The sequence below is a fragment of the Crassostrea angulata genome, unplaced genomic scaffold, assembly GCF_025612915.1.
Source record: "Crassostrea angulata isolate pt1a10 unplaced genomic scaffold, ASM2561291v2 HiC_scaffold_118, whole genome shotgun sequence".
Lineage (NCBI taxonomy): Eukaryota > Metazoa > Mollusca > Bivalvia > Ostreida > Ostreidae > Magallana > Magallana angulata.
The window spans coordinates 336484-354417 of record NW_026441673.1 but is presented as its reverse complement, the minus strand read 5'-3'; the positions used below and the strand labels follow the sequence as shown (position 1 = coordinate 354417).

Here is a 17934-nt window from a genome sequence, read left to right as displayed (position 1 = left end):
CAGCGCCCATCCAATATATCTACCGATGGTATTCATGAGTACCCCTTTTTAGTGCAACTGACACAAAATCACTTTTTTTATTCTACATACCTTGTCGGAATATTAAGTATAACCTTTTACTTAACAGGTGGCACTATTTGTTTACCTATACTAAACTATATATACTATATTTATACTATACTATCATCTACTATTATTATATGCGGTTTTTTTTTCAAACTTTGTAAATATAAATCTAGCGTTTTTCTTAAGCGTTAAATTCGATCTGTTTTTTATTTCTTAATCATTTCAACAATGCTTTTTAAAAAAAACAAAAAACTGTTACATGTATAATGATGATGATGAGTGTGCTAATTGGAAGCAATGATTGATCAATCTTTTTAGCCATCGATTCCGTTTCTCAATGACATCTTGTAATGACCAACAGTGTTCAAAATCAAATGTCCAAAGGAATGATACAAAAACACAGGTCTCTAAAGAGTAGACGTAGAATCAGGTACCTTCGAAGAGTGAGCATTAGATGAAAAGTTATAGTTTAACAATTAGTATGAAAAATGTTAGTCAGCCTGCGAGTCAGTGAACGATTGATTTCCTGACAATGTCGTTGTGTCGACCAAAGAACTCTCAAAATGGAATGATTTAACTATTTAGTTTCCGATTGACAGGGAAAATATGTGTATAATGTTTTCTTTCTGACAAATAGTTTTTCCCAAAACAAATTAAAATCTTCACTTTAAATTGCATTTTAACCTTAAATATCAAAGCATGTTATGTGAATTTAAAACTTATGATTTCGTTCCGTAGCCGGTTTTTTTTGTGTTTTGTCTTATGTATCTTTCATAGTAAACCTAGCACTTAACCGCCCGACCTATCAACTTAACACACTGAATCCTGCATATCCCAGTTCTAATGTGGTCGATGGGAAAAGGAATGACCTAAGGTTATATCAATGTACTTCAACTGGCAGTGGTCATGAATTAGCATTGTGGCGAGTTGATCTAGAACAGATTCAATGGATTGAACGCATCATTGTTTACGCTAGAACGGAAAATAAGGAATGGGGTATTATCACGTTACCAATTCGATTGTTTCCGAATGATCAAATTTAATAATAAACCCATTTCTTATAAAAAGCTTTTGTTGACTTTGTAGATGGAAACTATTTAAGCAAACGGTTTCTTGGATTTTCAATCATTGTTTCGAATACCACCGATCACAAAAAAGGTGTTTTGTGTTTTCATGATAAAAAATACAACATAACAACCATACCTTCAGTGGTGGATATACTTTGTTCTGTGGTTGGTCGATATGTAACTTATTACAATGAGAGGTTGCCTCTACAGACCTACCCGAAGAACTACAGTAGATACGCTTATGTTGATCTGTGTGAAATAGAAGTTTACGGTTAGTGTTTTCTTTAAATATCACATTAACAGATAATACTGAACTGAGCAGGAATCAATCACCTGTTTGCTCCGCGAGCTGTTCAAAGTCTGTGATTCATTTGTTAAGGATGTCCTCTATCGGAGTTTGGATATGATGATCCCGGGTGCAGAGTTCCATGCCACGAAATGTGCAAAACAAGTGAGTAAATTAGTTTTAGGATCTATTTTCGATTTTATAAAAGATGATCAAACCCCTGTAAAACTTAACAATATCTGTTCCCGCATTGTTGAATTAAAAGATGACACACAATAGAAATTATAGTTTCTGAAATCGTCACAGTAAATGTGCATTTTCGTGTTTAGATTAATGTATATGTGTGTGTGTGTTTAGAACCGTCATGTTTTCAGGTGTTATATAACTTCCTTGATAGAAAACAATATGGCATACTAATAGAATTAGCAGCTTTCAATGAAAAAAAAACTATACTTATTATAAAAACGAAAAGTAAAGATGTGCCATATTACAAAGATTCAGAAAGAAACATTGCTAATTTAAGAAAATACTAGATTTTGACTCCTGCGATCATGGGTTGACAAAGCATAAGATATCGGACGTTTACGAAATAGATACATCGACACACCGTATATTGTTGACATTTGCATAACCAAGCTTTAAGCCTACAATAATGCCATTAATTTCACACCACCCTGCTGAGTTAATAATGTAAACTGTGCTTGTGGTTAGGCCTTTACAACAGTTTATTAAAATACCTCCCATATACCCGTAATGTAGCAGAAAATTACAGAATCGCTCCAAAACGGTTTTGGAGAAAATTTATAAAGTTGCATTAAAAATAACAGTTATATTGTTCAAAACAAACCATTTGAAACTGTAAATAACTTACTTCTATAATTGCAGAATTCAACATTTCTTCAACAACGTTTTTAACACAACATTTTGACATTCGAAATTCTCGGGATTTTTTTAATGGTAAATGCACTGTGTTAGAGTTATATCCCGTATTTGTTTTTGATGAACAGAAACAAAAATCAATAAATATTTACACGCATTTGTTTTTATCATCTCTGAGTTTATCCATGCAAATGTGATATTGTGGAAACATAAAATGAAGAGCCTTCGTGATTTTGTGTGTATGTAATGCGCATGTGCAAGATTGTAAAATCCAGAAAATTCAGATGATTTCCGAAATTGTTTGAGGAATTTTCGATAATCATTAATAAGCAAAGCTTGATTGAAAAAACAATAAAAAAAAATTAGTTATCTTCAAGTAAAAATGATGTTTAAAATATATAAAACAAACAACAGCACTCTTCCGATTAATTGGTATTAAACCCAAAAATTCGAGTCTATTATTTTCATACAGTAGTATAGATCAAGCATATCAGTGGCCCTTTATTTATTTTTACACAGGTATTACGCTCAATTATAGTATCAATGCCAAAGCTAACTTGAGTTAGTACTTATAGAAGGGCAGTGAGCTCATTTTTTTAGATTAGAAAAATAATGATAGAGTTTTCAAGAGGTACGTATTTTTATTAATAAATGATTTGGACAAAATCATGTTTATCAATCTTTCCAATACTTTTGATATTTACACTAAACAATAGAGGAAACACATGGCCCAAAGGCCACGGACGTTATATAGGCCAGGAACGGAAAGGTTGATGCTTCAAACCAAAAGGAGTCACTCGACCTTGTTAAGTCAAGGTGTAAAGATGTATACTTCTAATAAAATCCGTCTAATTAATTAGTTACTTTCATTTTTTTAACCGGATTTTCCAACGGAAAAATCCGGTTAATGAAATGGTGAAAATGGTGATCGGGCGGCTCTCAAAAAGGAACATTTATTTTACGGATAACTTCTCCTACAGTTTTCAAGCTTGGAAGTGCAGATTATTTGTACATATATTAAGGTGTGCATTTTGCTAGGTGTTTGATTTCTGATAATTTATGACAAAAATACCAGCTTTTGAACTTAGTTATTTTGGAGAAAATATAACCTATAGGGTACCCTTATTGTACGAGTAACTCCTTCTATAATTTTCAAAATAAGTTCTTCTTTGCAGATTAATTGTACATAAATCAGAGGCGTGTATATTGCGAGGATTTTGTTTTCTTATTCTGTATGAAAAAAATAACAGCTTTTAAATATTGAAAAGTATTGCATATAGGGTACTTCATTTCATTTGATACAGTAAGTAATGTTTATCAATTAAGTGTTGACATGGATTATGAATACAGTTCATTTAAAAGAAATCCCAATTTGCTGTCACATTTACAGCTTTAAACTTGTTGATATTGTTGATAGAGTTTAGGTTTAATAAAGAGTCGTTTGTAATAACTTACACTGTTCCTAAATTCCAGGGTTGAATGTAAAAGGTCATATATATTAAATTCATTGAAATATTTCTATGGTATAACATGTTCATTAAAGTAAATATAAATACATTGCATTGGGATTTCATGCTTGTTTTAAAATGTATATTAAATACATATTTAATAAACTATGTATTTTTTAAAAAAAGTAGAAGTAAATACTAAACAATTTTAAACGCATGCTGAAACGCTAACATTCTTTCAGAGGAGACTTATAACGTTGTGTAGAAGTCTTTGATGTGACACGATACAGATTAAGTTTAATGTCAATAAAGTTTCAGGCTGTCCATCTGATGTGAATGAATTGCCACAATGTTCAAAACCCTGTCCTTCTAACTGTGAGCAATGTTACCCCAAAACAGGGATATGTGCAAATTGCCAACACGGTTATAAAGGATATGCCTGTGAATTAAGTGAGTATTATTAATTAAATATTGAGATGATTACATTCAAAAAGCATTTTTATTTAAAAAAAAATGCATTTTCCTGATTTTACGTGGCGTTCATTTTTCTCGTTAGCCCTGATTTGAAATACGCTCCCTTTATTAAAATTACCGATAAAACACATGCTTCTGGTAGTCTTTAGCTGATCTTTAACACGCAGAGATAATTAGAAGTAATAAAGAAAGCAATTAACAAAAGAGTACAACTATTGTACGAATTAAGTTATAAATATGCAGGTCCCCAGACTCTTAAATTCTTTTTATCAAATGTTAATCAACATTTAGTACCACATACACATATTTAAAATCAACACATACAGATGTTTATTTCTTTTGATGTAATATTTGGGGAAAATCAATGTTTACTATTTTTTTTATTAATTATAAGAATATACATTGTCTGATCTGCTAGTTTTTCCTTAAAATGCCAAATACTCACAATTTTGGCTGCAGTATATATAGTAATATCTTTTTTGCAGTCTGTATCGCTGTTGCAGATGTCATCGTAACCCCAGCAAGCGCTATAAATAGTTCTTACGATGCGATGTTTTCATCCAGTGGTCTGACATTTCCGTCATCTGGAGATGTTGAAGTTGTGAATATCTACATGACCTTATCCGACCAGTTTAATGATATTTCAAATATGTCTGTCAGAGTTGACAATGCAATGAATTTCGATGTTGTTCTGTTTGGAAATGATATACAATCAACAAAGGTAGATTACCTTTTAACAGTCATTTTTTAATCGTAAGGCTGGAAAACATTATTAACCCCTTCACGGTAACTGCGGAACTGCTCTTTTGCAGGGCAAAATGACATAGTTTGGTGAAAAAATGACGTAACGTCAATTGTTTCATTTACGTCACTTAATTATCTACCTACTAAAACTTCGGCAAAGTATATCACGTTGCCCTGTAAGAGAGCAGTGCATCAATTATCGTCAAGGGGTCTATTATTCTTGGGTAAAAAGAAGTGACAGGTTTATTTTCACTTTCATTATTAGTTTTGTTCTAATTATTCCACTTCTGTTGTTTACAACAGCCCCTCCCCTTTGAAATTGCTTATTTGATCCTGTTATTCAGCTTGCAATGTTATTTTCGCTTATTCTTTAGGCTTCACTGTAGCTGCTATTTAGTTTAATTATTTTGGTGAATCATGTAATAAACTTTTGCAATGTTGACTCCAGTGTATCAAAGAATGCACAACGATAAATAAGATACAAATAAAAAGAGATAAGACCGTGTAAATTTATGTTAAGCTTATTCTGACTGTCTTTACAAGTTCGACGTTCCGAACTATGGTCCACCACAAGGGATATTGACTGTTCAGAATAGTATGAACACCAAAGTGTATGCCATACAGATAACTGTATTGTTCCAAAAACCATTCACAATCTCAAATGTTAAAATGCCTTTGAGGAAGTGCGTAGAGAGAATTGTAAGTATTTTAAAAAATTAGAAGCTAATAATTTATATGTTAAAAAAAGCGCATGAAAAAAATAATACCGAAAAAATGATATAAATTAATACAATATCTGTACTGCTATGTTAAAGTCAAACATGTATATACCTACTTTCTTTCAATTAATGCATATTTATAAAAAGGGGAAAAACATTTTTCAAGTCTAATGTTTGTTTTTATTTTCAGACAAAAGCTTGAAAACCCTATAAATGGAAAAGAAGAATTTGGAAACATCATTATGATAACCATGAACACGATTTGATTGCAAAAGAATAGAAATATACCTTGGATTTGTACTTATTATTATTGGACAAGTCTACACCAACATCGTTTAACTACAAATAAAAATGAATTTTCCGTTGTTTATCGGATACCATGTGTCTACATTTGATTTAATATTCAAAACAGTGAGTAGTTGTATTCTTGAAAATATAGGATAAAAACTTAAACAGCTAAGTTATAAAGAGACAAATATGGAATGTTTATTCAAAGTTATATTGCTATTTTAGCATTGAATGCTTATTTTGGATGTCGTCGGTCCTATGACACACAACGCGTTGCAGACATAATGAATACCGCGCGATAGATAATTTGTCTGCACTGCTTGGGGTGTTACAGGATATCCAAACAAGCACTCAATGCTTCATTCTAATGTCTATTGGTATAAATTATTTTTATCGCCGCTATACAGCTATTAATTACGGATATTCCAGGATATGAAAGAAACATGAAACACCCATATCAACATCTTTTTTAGTTTTCTTCTACGACAAAAAAAAACACTTTGTGCAGAAAACCCTTTTTTAAGGAGTTGATATATAATAATGATTGTATTTCAAAAATACAATTCAAATCAGTTAGGTAGGATTGAAAATTTCATAAAATCTTGCAAAAATAAGCATACTCAAAACACATGAGGGCGTTTATATTTGTGCTCAGAGTGCATAAATTAGCAAAGTGTATTCACAAAAAAATGAGCGTCGCAGATCTCCAATGCAAACATAAGGGGAAATATACACTGAATGTAAATAAAAAACTATATTTGCATATGCATTGTTCTTTCCCACTGTGAGCCCATACGGAGGAACTGCAATTATTTGTATATAATCGCAATTGCTCTGTCTGTATACTATGACGTCATAAAGGTATACTTTTCCATGACGTTATTGATTTAAACCATTATACGATACATCATGTGTTTTTCTCTAACTCCATGAAATTGATGTATTTAATTAAAACATGTCTTATAATAACATTTTTAAAGGAATTACTGTTATAACATATCATTGACTCTGTTAACAAAAATAAATGTGAATTAAAAGCAGGCATTACAGTTTGAATGTTTATTTTTGAAACATTAGCTAAATGGTAAGGTCTAGGCTAATACAAGGTATTTGCGAGTGGTAAAATGCAAATATAAATAATAAACAACGATTATTTAGTGAACATGGCGTTATGAATAGCAACTGCTCTGCTAGCGCGCATCATAGAATATGCCAACAGAGCAAATGCTATTCATAACACCATGTTCACTATATTAACGTTGTTTATTTCTTAAATGATTAACTGATTAAGCAAATTGAAGTTCAAGTAAGGTTGTTCTATGCTAGTTTATACAATAAAAGGTCACATATCTTTATTTGGATAAGCATTGATAATCCTTTCAATTTGTAAAAGTACACAGGTTTGGTATATATGAACAATTATACATTTAAATGTCTCCTTAACGCACATTGAAATTTTTTTTATTTCAAGCATTTATCCTTCACAAAACATTTAGTACAGATTTGAAAAGCTAAACACTTTTTATCAATGGTTGATTCATTAAAAGGAGATTATTGAAAGCTGTCTATTAACGAACAATTTGTTTTTCTGTTGAATAATATGAAACTATTATCACTTAATAAGTTTTGTTTTATGAAATTACTGTCTACAAAAATATATTAAAGTGTTAAAGTTAATAAAAGGCCAGGAATGGCCAACTTTAATCACTTTATATGTTTCGTATTGCTTGCTCACACTTGGACACTGATTTTCAATTTGGTCTTCATCTGTTTGCTAATGTTACACCACATGACATAGCTAATGTATCTAAGTAACTGCAAGACCATATAAAAGACCTGGGTTGCTTTATATTCTTGTGATTCATTTTTAAAAGAAAAATTTTAGTTTGTTAAATTTTCATGGAATGCACATAAAAAATGCGTATCAAAAGCCATTGTCATCCACAAGTGTGCAAGAGGATTGTTTTCGCTACATTAAAAAAAACTAGTTAAACTTAACTAACGTTTAACCTTGAACAGTTAAAAGAGGTGGATCGGCAGCAGAATGTAATCATCAGAATTCAAGCCATTTTAATCAACATTTATACAAAAGATATCGTTTTCCGCTATTTAAAAAAAAACAACTTGACAAACGTTTAGCCTTAAACAGTTAAACTTGTTGTGAGAAGTAGATCGGCAGCCGAATGTTATTGTCAGATTTCAAGGCACGGGGCGTGACCAATAGGTAACGAGTTTATTATTGCATAATTTAAGCTCCCAATAAGTAACGGGTTTAAAAGGGCATAACTTAAGCTCCCAAAAGGTAAAGGGTGCATTAGTGCAAAACTCAAGCTCTCACCAATAAGTAACCTGTTTATCAGTGTATAACTTATGCTCCAACCGATAGGTAACAGATTTTTTAGAGCATAGCTCAAGTTCCCAAGGCACTGGGCGTGAGCAATACGTATTGGGTGTATCAGTTTTTAACACAAGCTAAAGTTTTGTTTTTTCCTATAAATTTAACACGTTATGAAAAGTACAAAGGGCAATTTAATTTTCAAGTATAATGGTAGAAATGCATTAACTTTGGCAAAATTACATGTCATCTTCGAATCAATTAACCACCTGTCATCTCAAGTTAGCATTGTTGCGAGAAATTTCAATCATAATTTTCTTTTCAATTTTCGCCTGTACAACTGTACGTCCTCTCTTGTAATTACCTCAAAATAAGCACTGTCTTTCGGATTTTTTACGAAATGTCAGTACTGAAGAAAATGAATAAATGTTCAGGTTTTTTTTCAGACATGCTTATAATCCATACTCCTTATGAATTATATTATTTTTGGAGTTTTTAATTCAATTCCGTAACTGTATTATTTCTTTCATTGTTCATATCTACACTTAGAACTTCTCTGTTTATGAGCATAAAATTAAACAATCATTGTTGTCTTGTTGATCAGCGTTTGTATCCGTTAAAGGATTAAATAGTCATTTTGCATGACTGAAGTTGTTCGCCATATTGATGCCAAATGAAGTGACAGTATATGATATGTACACTGTCGCAAACTGCATTTAGAAATTGTTTCCCAATCGGGTTTATATGAGAAAACTCAAATAGCGTAATATCTGTTTAGCAATGAAGTTTTGTTATGATGAATGATGATATGGTAATGATTTGTCAGAGTTCTTTTCCAAACAATATTAACGAGGCTGGGTCTAATTTGTTCTGGCCTGGATTTTTTAAAGACATTTTTTGCATTAATTTGTTCTGATATAATTCTTATTTTAATATGAACAAAATAAGACATTTCTACACCGTTTGTTTAAGGTAATTTTTAAAATAGGACCCTGTGGGATTTTGCTTCAAATGTATCAATTTTGCACATTTTTTATTTTTTTTTTTTTATATTTTTTCAAACTTCTGCCCCAGGGATTTCTCGTTTTTGTTTTACATATTAAAGTTATTGCTAAATAGCATTGAATGGTCAAATAAAAATAAAAAAAAAAACTTGTACCTTCTATTTGTTCCAGGGGTCTTATCAAAGTTGTTTTTGTATGCCTAATTTCCAAGATTTGTCAGATAATGGCTATTTTTTTATTTGACAAAAGCGGAGATTGTGATCTTTTTAGTATTATTAAAATATTTAGACATATTTAAGTAAAAAAAAAGACATCACATCACAAATTAAGGGTCATTAATATAAAATACATGGTTACTGTTTTGAAATATATGAATTAAGCTATTTTTAGCCGGATTAAGAAAACGTGACAGAAGTCTAGGCTTGCTGAACCCTCTTCACGTTAATAGCAAAGGGGTAGACACATTTGTTTGTTATCATTTTGAACTGAGCATTAATTCTTAAAGTAATTGAATACTTAGTAACGAAAATTAAAATCAGAATTTATTGCGCAATTCAGAGCAAGTGTATTTACTAAAAGTCGATTTAACTCGTGCTTTATCTTTTATTGCAAGATTTTGTTGTTTTCACAAGTTTATATAAACTAACGTAATTTTGTAAATAACAAGTCTTAGTTATTTTGTACATATTTCTCTATAAAATCAACAAAACGTCTACAGATGATAAGCAAAACCCATAGATATTTTTGTTTTTATACATGTGTTTCTTTATGTAGGATTACAAATTGATATTGTCAAACTGGATTTCTGGATTTCGTGTAAATTTGGCCGGGACGCACTGTAAACAGATTTGAAACATCAGTATTTCATTACCTTTTTATTTTGAATTCTTGAGAAACAAATGGATGCTGCAAGAACTGTTAAAGGACTTACATGTATAGGCTTCTTGGTGAAAGTTCTGCAATAAATCAAACTATTCTATATTACTTCAAGAAATTGATTTACAGAATGAGTGTTACTCAAAAATTAAAAAAAAGAAACTATTTGGGGTAAATCACCGATTAAAATTGTGAAAATTTGACGAATATTCCTGGACAAAATGTTCACTGCAGAATTCAAACCCAGTACATACTTTTGAGCTAGAGATAGACACCAAACGTTGATGAAAGGTAGATTAACATCGCCTTGCTGTAGCATACTGCTATGGAGAGTAGATGACAGAGGGTGTCGAAGATCCTTACAATGGAACTTTGTCAAACATCTGCTAATGGAGATACTAGTAACTGGCTACTAGGAGTAAGGAAACTTAGCCACTAGTAACTGTCTACTAGGAGTAAGGAAACCTAGCTACTAGTTACTGGCTAGGAGAAGAAACAAAAGATAACTACTAGTAACTGGTTACAAAATGTAATCAAAGCTAGTAACTATCAATTAATGACTACGAGATGATAAAAAACTTGGCTACTAGTAACTGGCTATTAATACCCGGCTACTAGTAGTAAGAAAAGCTAGCTTCTAGTTATTGGATAGAAGATAAAAGAAAACTCGGCTATATACCAGTTACTGTCCAATTGACAAACCATACTTGCAATTTCTACTTGTGTTGTTAATATGTACATTGCACTATAGCATATACATTACTTATCAACTTTTGTGATATAGTACGCTACAGAATGTCCTTAGGCTATAAATATCTCATTTTTAACTTCCTATCAAAACATTTTCAAATAGTTGCATTATAAATAGCGCCATATACATATTAACAACACAGGTAGAAATCGCAGGTATGGTTTGTCAATTGGACAGTAACTAGTAACTAGTACCCAAGTTTTCTTTCATCTTGTAGCCAGTTACAAGTAGTTAGCTTTCTTTACACCTCGTAACTAGTTACTAGTAGACAAGTTTTCTTTCATTCCATAGCCAGTTACTAGTAGTTAGCTGTTCTCACTTCTCGTAGCCAATAACTAGTACCCATTTACTAGTAGCTACAATGTAACTTTATCTATCTGCTAAAAGGTATGTAATTATGATTAAATATCTTGTGAAGGCTTTTCTCTCTCTTGTTATCAATGAAAAACGCCCAGTAAGAACAGCACTACATAGTTTATTTGAACTTTATACATTATAATGGATCAATATTTTAAACGCTTAACTTAAATGATTCTGGACTTTTTTCTCGGTTGATTTTTTGCAATATACAGTTATCCTTGCAAGCTATAAATTTGGTTATGTTTTTTTTTTTTTTTTTTTTTTTTTTTTTATAATTGGCGAATCAATTATTAGCTAATGTAAATGTGTGGTTTTATTTTCTTTAGAACTGACATGCTTTGCCCTTATTTGATTTCAAAAATACTCTTTGGAAACCGTTTGTGGGTGTTGTTCTGTCTCATCGTTTACTAAGGAATATATGTATGCGATTTAAAGATTCCATGTGACAATTTACCGATATAGTAATGTTGCTCTAATTTTTTTAAGCATTGATATCTATTCAGATTTATATAGTAGCATAGTAATAAACAATTTTGTATATTGTAGTCAAAATAAAGCGCTGATTTACCAATGTGGGGTTTTAACCTATCCTAGCAGATGTAATTTATCAAACAATTTTTTTAACGATTACGAAATTCAAGCAAAGTTGACGAATGTTATTTTTATTCAGTGTATTTTCTCAATTCAGTATTTCTAAATCACTAATTCTCTCCAAGCCATGTAAATGGCAGTAGAGGTATATTTTGTATATATCATATTTACAATCGGTCTGTTAGAAGAGATCTGGCTTGTTTTGCTTATGGAGAACGAATCTCATTAATTTTGTTTTCATTTCATTTGTGTTAGATAATAAGTTGGAATTCGTCAATAGATAAGAAAACTTTATAATATTTGGTTGGACATCGTATTTTTTAAATGTTGGTTACACATTAACGCATGCAAAATCTAATAATTTAATAGTTCAATATATTTATTTTCCATCATATATACGGGACGTCATTTCATACATATTTTTCACTACTTTATGCTATGCTATGATATACATTTTTAATGTTCTGATACAAGATTTTAATACAATTCTATGCGATTTTTACGCTTGAGATATTAAGATTATCATCTCATTGTCTTACCATCGAAATTGGCAGATATAACAATGTTCCATTACAAAGACGTTTATGTCCTCTTTGTACTTTAGATAAAGAAGATGAATATCATTTTATATTGAAATGTCCCTATTACTGTAACTTAAGAGAAAAATTCCTTAAGAAGTTTTATTATATTAAACCCTCTGTCTTTAAATTAATTCTATTAGTGTCAACACAAAATGTAATTGATTTGTGCAATTTAGGTAAATATATTAAGAATGCTTTTGTAATCAGAAAACTTCATGTATAAACTTGCCTTTTTTCAAGTGACCAGTATATGTATTGTAACATGTGTATATTAATTGTGTATGTATATGAGCTGTGCAGCTGTTGACCAATAAACAATACAATTTGAGATATTAAAATGAAGGGCTTTTTGACTTGATAAACAACATTTCTTGAATCATCAAGCAAAACCATTGATATGAAACAAACACGTAAGCATGTTACATGAAATAAAATACTCTATGTACCTATAAAATTGCGTCACAAATTTTTTGTGTGTGGATAATTTGTGTTTATTTGTTTGAACGAAATACGGAACTGATAGATAAAGTGTTTTTGAACTTGTTTATATTTTCTTGCTGTTTTATTATGTCTGTACTTCATCTGTAAATTGAAATACACTCAGCATATGTTGACATCCAATGTTGACATCCAATAATAGATTGAATATATTCATGAGTAAACAAAAAAAAACCCCAGCGAGTACCTAACCATTTAATACCTACTTATGTGCCACCACACACAAATATTCGAAAGTGTACTTTTGGATATATTTTAAAAAGCAGTAGTAAAAGTATTAAAAAACACTCGGTATCTTCATGTTGATCAATTTCTTTCCATAAAGTACTGAACAACAACTTTGATCATTATTTATGACGGCTCCGAAAATGGGCTTCTGTATAATTTGTTTTCAGCAGTTAAAAACAACATAAACACTCGGAATTTTCCTATTGCCTATCTCCTTTCAATAAAGTACTGAACAAATTGGATAACTAGCTATGACAGCTTTATAGAAAAATAGTTAGAGCTGAAGAATTCTTAAGTGAGGGAAGGACATGGCACGACTTCTTATAGTGGCCCTGCTGTTAAGTTTTTGTTTTGGTCAAGTCGAGGGTTGTGAGTATATGTATAATCTATGTTTTGATTGATTCATATAAATCAGCGTGATTATATTTTTATAAGTTAATAAATGTACCTAAAAAAATGGAGTGATCATATTTGTATTCTTTTAATTTTGCTTGATAATCAAAAGATAATTAATAAATTGCTAATTTAAATTTATCATGAATGCGACAATCGTTCATTTCAAGTTGTTATTTACATGACCAAACTACTAGTGTATTTTTGTGATAAAATTTACATATACGATTTATAACATATTTTCTCTGTTTACTCTCTGAAACACTTCAAAATCATCATAAGACTAGCAAAACATGATACTAGACTTATAATACAATTACATTCCTATCTTTCCAAAAATAAATGTAGTTCATTATTGTCACAAAAATGCTGTGCTAACAGTTGTTGAATTTGGCCAGAGAAAAATACTTAAAAACCTAGGATAAGAAAAAAGATAAAACAATCCGCAATATGTTAATTGGATGAAAGAAACGTGACGTTATAGTATAAACATATGACCAAGGACCACTTCGCCCGTGTATCTCTGTCAAAGAATTAAATTATAGACCCTTCTGGAATATTGTAAAACTCTTAAGTTTCGATATGTCACAATGCATTGAAACAATATGTAAAAAGACGGTAATCGAAGCATATATTTGGTTTAAGGTCACATCAACTAAACAATATTGTTTTTATTATTATTCTTCGGCTCAACATACAAATCAGAAAAACATCGGAAAACAAAACTGGATCAGAACAGAAGAGTAGATAATTGTGTCGTATCTCTTAAGAATTGTGTAGTAAGGACGTTAGGTATATTATAGTAAAAATTATGATAATTAGTTTTATACAATGTGTTTTTTTTTCAAATTTTATTAGAATTTATTTTAAATACCAAAACGTAGGCAGCTTAATTTCAACAACTTAAAATGCCATTTGTAAAAGGCTGTTCGATACCACGTTTTGCCAACTTCACCAATTCATCTATATGGTAATTTAAAGTCTACAGAAAACTGACAGACAGACCAACAGACGAATTGACACAGGAACAGACGATATATGTAATGTCGTAGAAAAACAAGCGATGAAAGGGGAATTTCTTTTAATCTTTTAAACTTTCTTTTTTAGTAAACCTTGCGTATAAAAAACCAACCTGGCAATCTTCTGAAAAGTATTCCTCTGACAACGCCGTTGATGGTTTTATAAATCGCACAGCAGTGAGCAACCAGTGCGCTATATCTGAAGCCTCACCTATTGATATCACGTGGATGGTTGACCTTGAGGCCATACAAAGTATAATTTATATAATTATACATTACAGAACTGAAGACGAACCATTTGGTAAGTCACATTCTTGATTTGTAATAACGATTTAGAACAAAAACCAATTGGTTTAACGTTTTCTCGATGCAACATTTTAGCGTGTGGGTGTTCTTAAATATGCAAATGCACTAAAAAAAAAAACCTGCCATTTATCAAATTTGAAGTGTTTTTTTTAAAATGACCTTCTGAATTTCAATAAGTATTGTTTACACAGATATATATTAGTATACTATTTTTTTTTTATTCTTATAAAAAGCCAATAGTATCTATGCAAGCAGATTCCTCGGGTTCTCTGTCTATGTGTCAAATACAACGAACAAAGACGATGGGCAATTATGCTACCATGAATCAAACCAAACAAATATATTTGAGATTATGAAGCTTACGTGTGAAGTACAGGGCCGTTACGTGATATACTACAACACACGAAGAGGGAATGAACACAAAAAACCAGGCTTTTCATCGATGGCTTACGTTGAATTGTGTGAAGTACAAGTAATTGGTAAAAATCAGAATAAAAAAAATCAGAATAAAAATATTTGCAATTTCGTTCTGCAGGGCTATTTACTTTACATGTATAATTTTAATGTCGTCTACATCATTTTATAGCAAACAGGTTCATACAAAAAATAGGTATTTTTCTTAGCCATTTTAAGAAAATAAAAACTTGTTCTTTACATTGCTTTGGAACAGGTTGTCCCCTAGGATTTTACTCAATGGATTGTGCTAAACCGTGTCCTCATGGTTGCCGCCACTGTAGCTTTCTTTACGGGACATGTCTTGGAGGATGCAACCCGGGATTTGAGGGTCATCACTGTGATATTTATAGACGGAGTGAGTAGTGGTTTCCATTAATTGCAGATAACTTCATCTAACTATCTGTCTGTCTGTCTGTCTCTCCGTCTGTCTGTCTGTCTGCCTTCCTGTCTGTCCGTCGCTATTTTTTTGTCTGTTTCTCTGTCTTGCTATTAGCTCTCATCCATGTTTTTTTTTATAAATATTATAATGAATTAAATGAGGCATGTTTGGTTTTTAATGAATGATATCATTTTCATTGATGATGAAATGATGGTCCAATCCTGTTTTCCCATTTTTATCTTCTTTTTAGTTAATTTAGCCCTGCATCGTCCGACTTATCAAATCTCCACAGGACTCTTTAGTCACCCTAGTTCTCAACTTGTCGATGGTAGAAAAAGTTCCTTAGCAATAAGGGGCGGTCAATGTTCAGTCACCACGCCTGGTCAGACATTTGCCTTGTGGAGGGTAGATCTCCAATCTGTTCGACGGATTGAACGTGTCACTATTTACTCGTTAACGGAAAACAAACCATGGGGTAAAATATCATCAATTTCTTGAGAGGTGGCGCTCGAAAAGCAAACAGGTAACTTGACTGTATAAACCTTAATGCTGATATAATTTGCGTGGTTTTTTTTTTCAGATTTAAACAACCCTTACATTGCAAGATTACTCGGGTTTTCACTTATTGTTTCGAACACAACGGATCTAATAGATGGCGTTGTTTGTTTTCATGATGAGATGTACACCAAATACACAGTTCCATCTGTTTTGGATGTATTCTGTTCTGCGATTGGTCGATATGTCATATATTACAATGAGAGACTCCCGGGAATCAGCTATCCAAAGGATTACAGTCAATACGCTCACATTGATCTATGTGAAATAGAAGTTTACGGTAACTCATTCTAAGGAGGCCGATTTGGGTTTTTATGCGGAAAAACTACAATAGCTTAACTCTTTATTTTTTAACCATATGTAATTTAAACCAACTCTAGTTTATTTGTGAAGGTTCATGAAAATCGACCGTCTGGTTCTTTTTTGGGACCATCTCAAAATAGAGGTACATTTACTATAGGATTAAATAGGAAACTGCATTTTCCGCACATAAAAGCAGTTTGAAAAAATACTACAATAGCTTTTTTTCTGAAATTGTTATATATGATTAGTAATAGCTTTTCCTACCTTATATGTAAATAACACAACATTCTACCGTCTGGTTTTTAGTGGGGGCCATCTCAAAATATTAAAATGCACCAAATGTTGCTATATATTTGGATCATCACGAATGATGATTGGTGTAATGGATTCATTCCAAAAATGAGGAGAATGTCCTCGAGGATAGTATCATTCTGTATATAAAATGTCGAGAGCGTACAATTTTTACTTTTTATTTTATGTTATTTCTTATAACGTACTCCTACAAAGCTTCATTTTATCTTAACGTCATAAAAGCGCAATGGCAATGCTCCCCTATCGCACAACGTAAAAATCGTGTTAAAAATAAAAATTTCCTTTAACAATCTAAATATTTTTATCTGTATTTTGTTTATTGTGTTTGATTTTATAAATGATATCGAAAAAAATCATAAGAAGTATAAATCAACGTATTATATCAGAATGCGCAAAAACATGCGCAATGCAAACGAAACTCGGCCTCCTTATATATTAAATAAAAATTAAACTTGAAATTTTGTACAGATTACAACGTATAACGTAGTACCTGGAATAGAAGAACATAACTGGTTGGCATAACAAATGTTGTCGTAAGGCTAGATTTTGCTGTTTAAAAGGTTTTTTTTAGGTTGCCCATTTCCAGAATTTGGATACGATGATCCAAAATGCACGGTTCCATGCGACGAAATGTGCAAACCATGTGAGTATTTTGTATGACATTGGTCCAGTTCCCTTTTTTTAACTTATCAAGCCGTTCATTCATGATAAAGTCCAACCGAATTATTTTTCAACAAATTTCTGAAAATTGCATCCCACTTACTTTACTAGGACTGATTTCATCAGTTGCTTCACAAGCAAATATTGAAGAACTTTCACATCATAATACATCTTTATTCTTTTGAGTATAAGCATCCGTTTTTTAGTCTAAAAACAATCCATTTACTTTTAAATATTTATTGTTAATATCATATTTTTAAAGTCAAAACTTCAATTTAAACTTAGATGATTTGGGGTTTTTAAATAGTTAATATTACAAACACTCACACACAAACATTACGATAATAGATGTTTCA

General features: G+C 31.3%; 2 protein-coding genes across 2 annotated transcripts; both read left to right on the top strand.

Annotated features, from left to right (window-relative positions):
- The first annotated feature begins 1571 nt into the window (after positions 1 to 1571).
- Positions 1572 to 5885, top strand: LOC128169354 (uncharacterized). The gene is made up of 5 exons (XM_052835511.1): positions 1572 to 1584; positions 4059 to 4196; positions 4706 to 4941; positions 5508 to 5663; positions 5874 to 5885. The coding sequence occupies exons 1-5, from the start codon at positions 1572 to 1574 to the stop codon at positions 5883 to 5885; spliced, it is 555 nt and encodes a 184-aa protein (XP_052691471.1).
- Positions 5886 to 13503: 7618 nt separating this feature from the next.
- On the top strand, positions 13504 to 15732 carry LOC128169353 (uncharacterized). Its single transcript, XM_052835510.1, has 4 exons — positions 13504 to 13564; positions 14696 to 14908; positions 15147 to 15392; positions 15584 to 15732. Exons 1-4 carry the CDS (start codon positions 13504 to 13506, stop codon positions 15730 to 15732), a joined length of 669 nt encoding a protein of 222 aa, XP_052691470.1.
- Positions 15733 to 17934: the final 2202 nt, after the last annotated feature.

Excerpts from the sequence above, each read along its gene's own strand:
- LOC128169354 (XM_052835511.1), top strand. Across the intron at positions 4,197-4,705 it reads AGGATATGCCTGTGAATTAA|TCTGTATCGCTGTTGCAGAT; the intron begins GTGAGTATTATT and ends TCTTTTTTGCAG. Across the intron at positions 4,942-5,507 it reads ATGATATACAATCAACAAAG|TTCGACGTTCCGAACTATGG; the intron begins GTAGATTACCTT and ends TGTCTTTACAAG.
- LOC128169353 (XM_052835510.1), top strand. The coding sequence starts at position 13,504 with ATGGCACGACTTCTTATAGTGGCCCTGCTGTTAAGTTTTTGTTTTGGT. Across the intron at positions 13,565-14,695 it reads TTTTGGTCAAGTCGAGGGTT|TAAACCTTGCGTATAAAAAA; the intron begins GTGAGTATATGT and ends TTTCTTTTTTAG. Across the intron at positions 15,393-15,583 it reads GTGTGAAGTACAAGTAATTG|GTTGTCCCCTAGGATTTTAC; the intron begins GTAAAAATCAGA and ends GCTTTGGAACAG.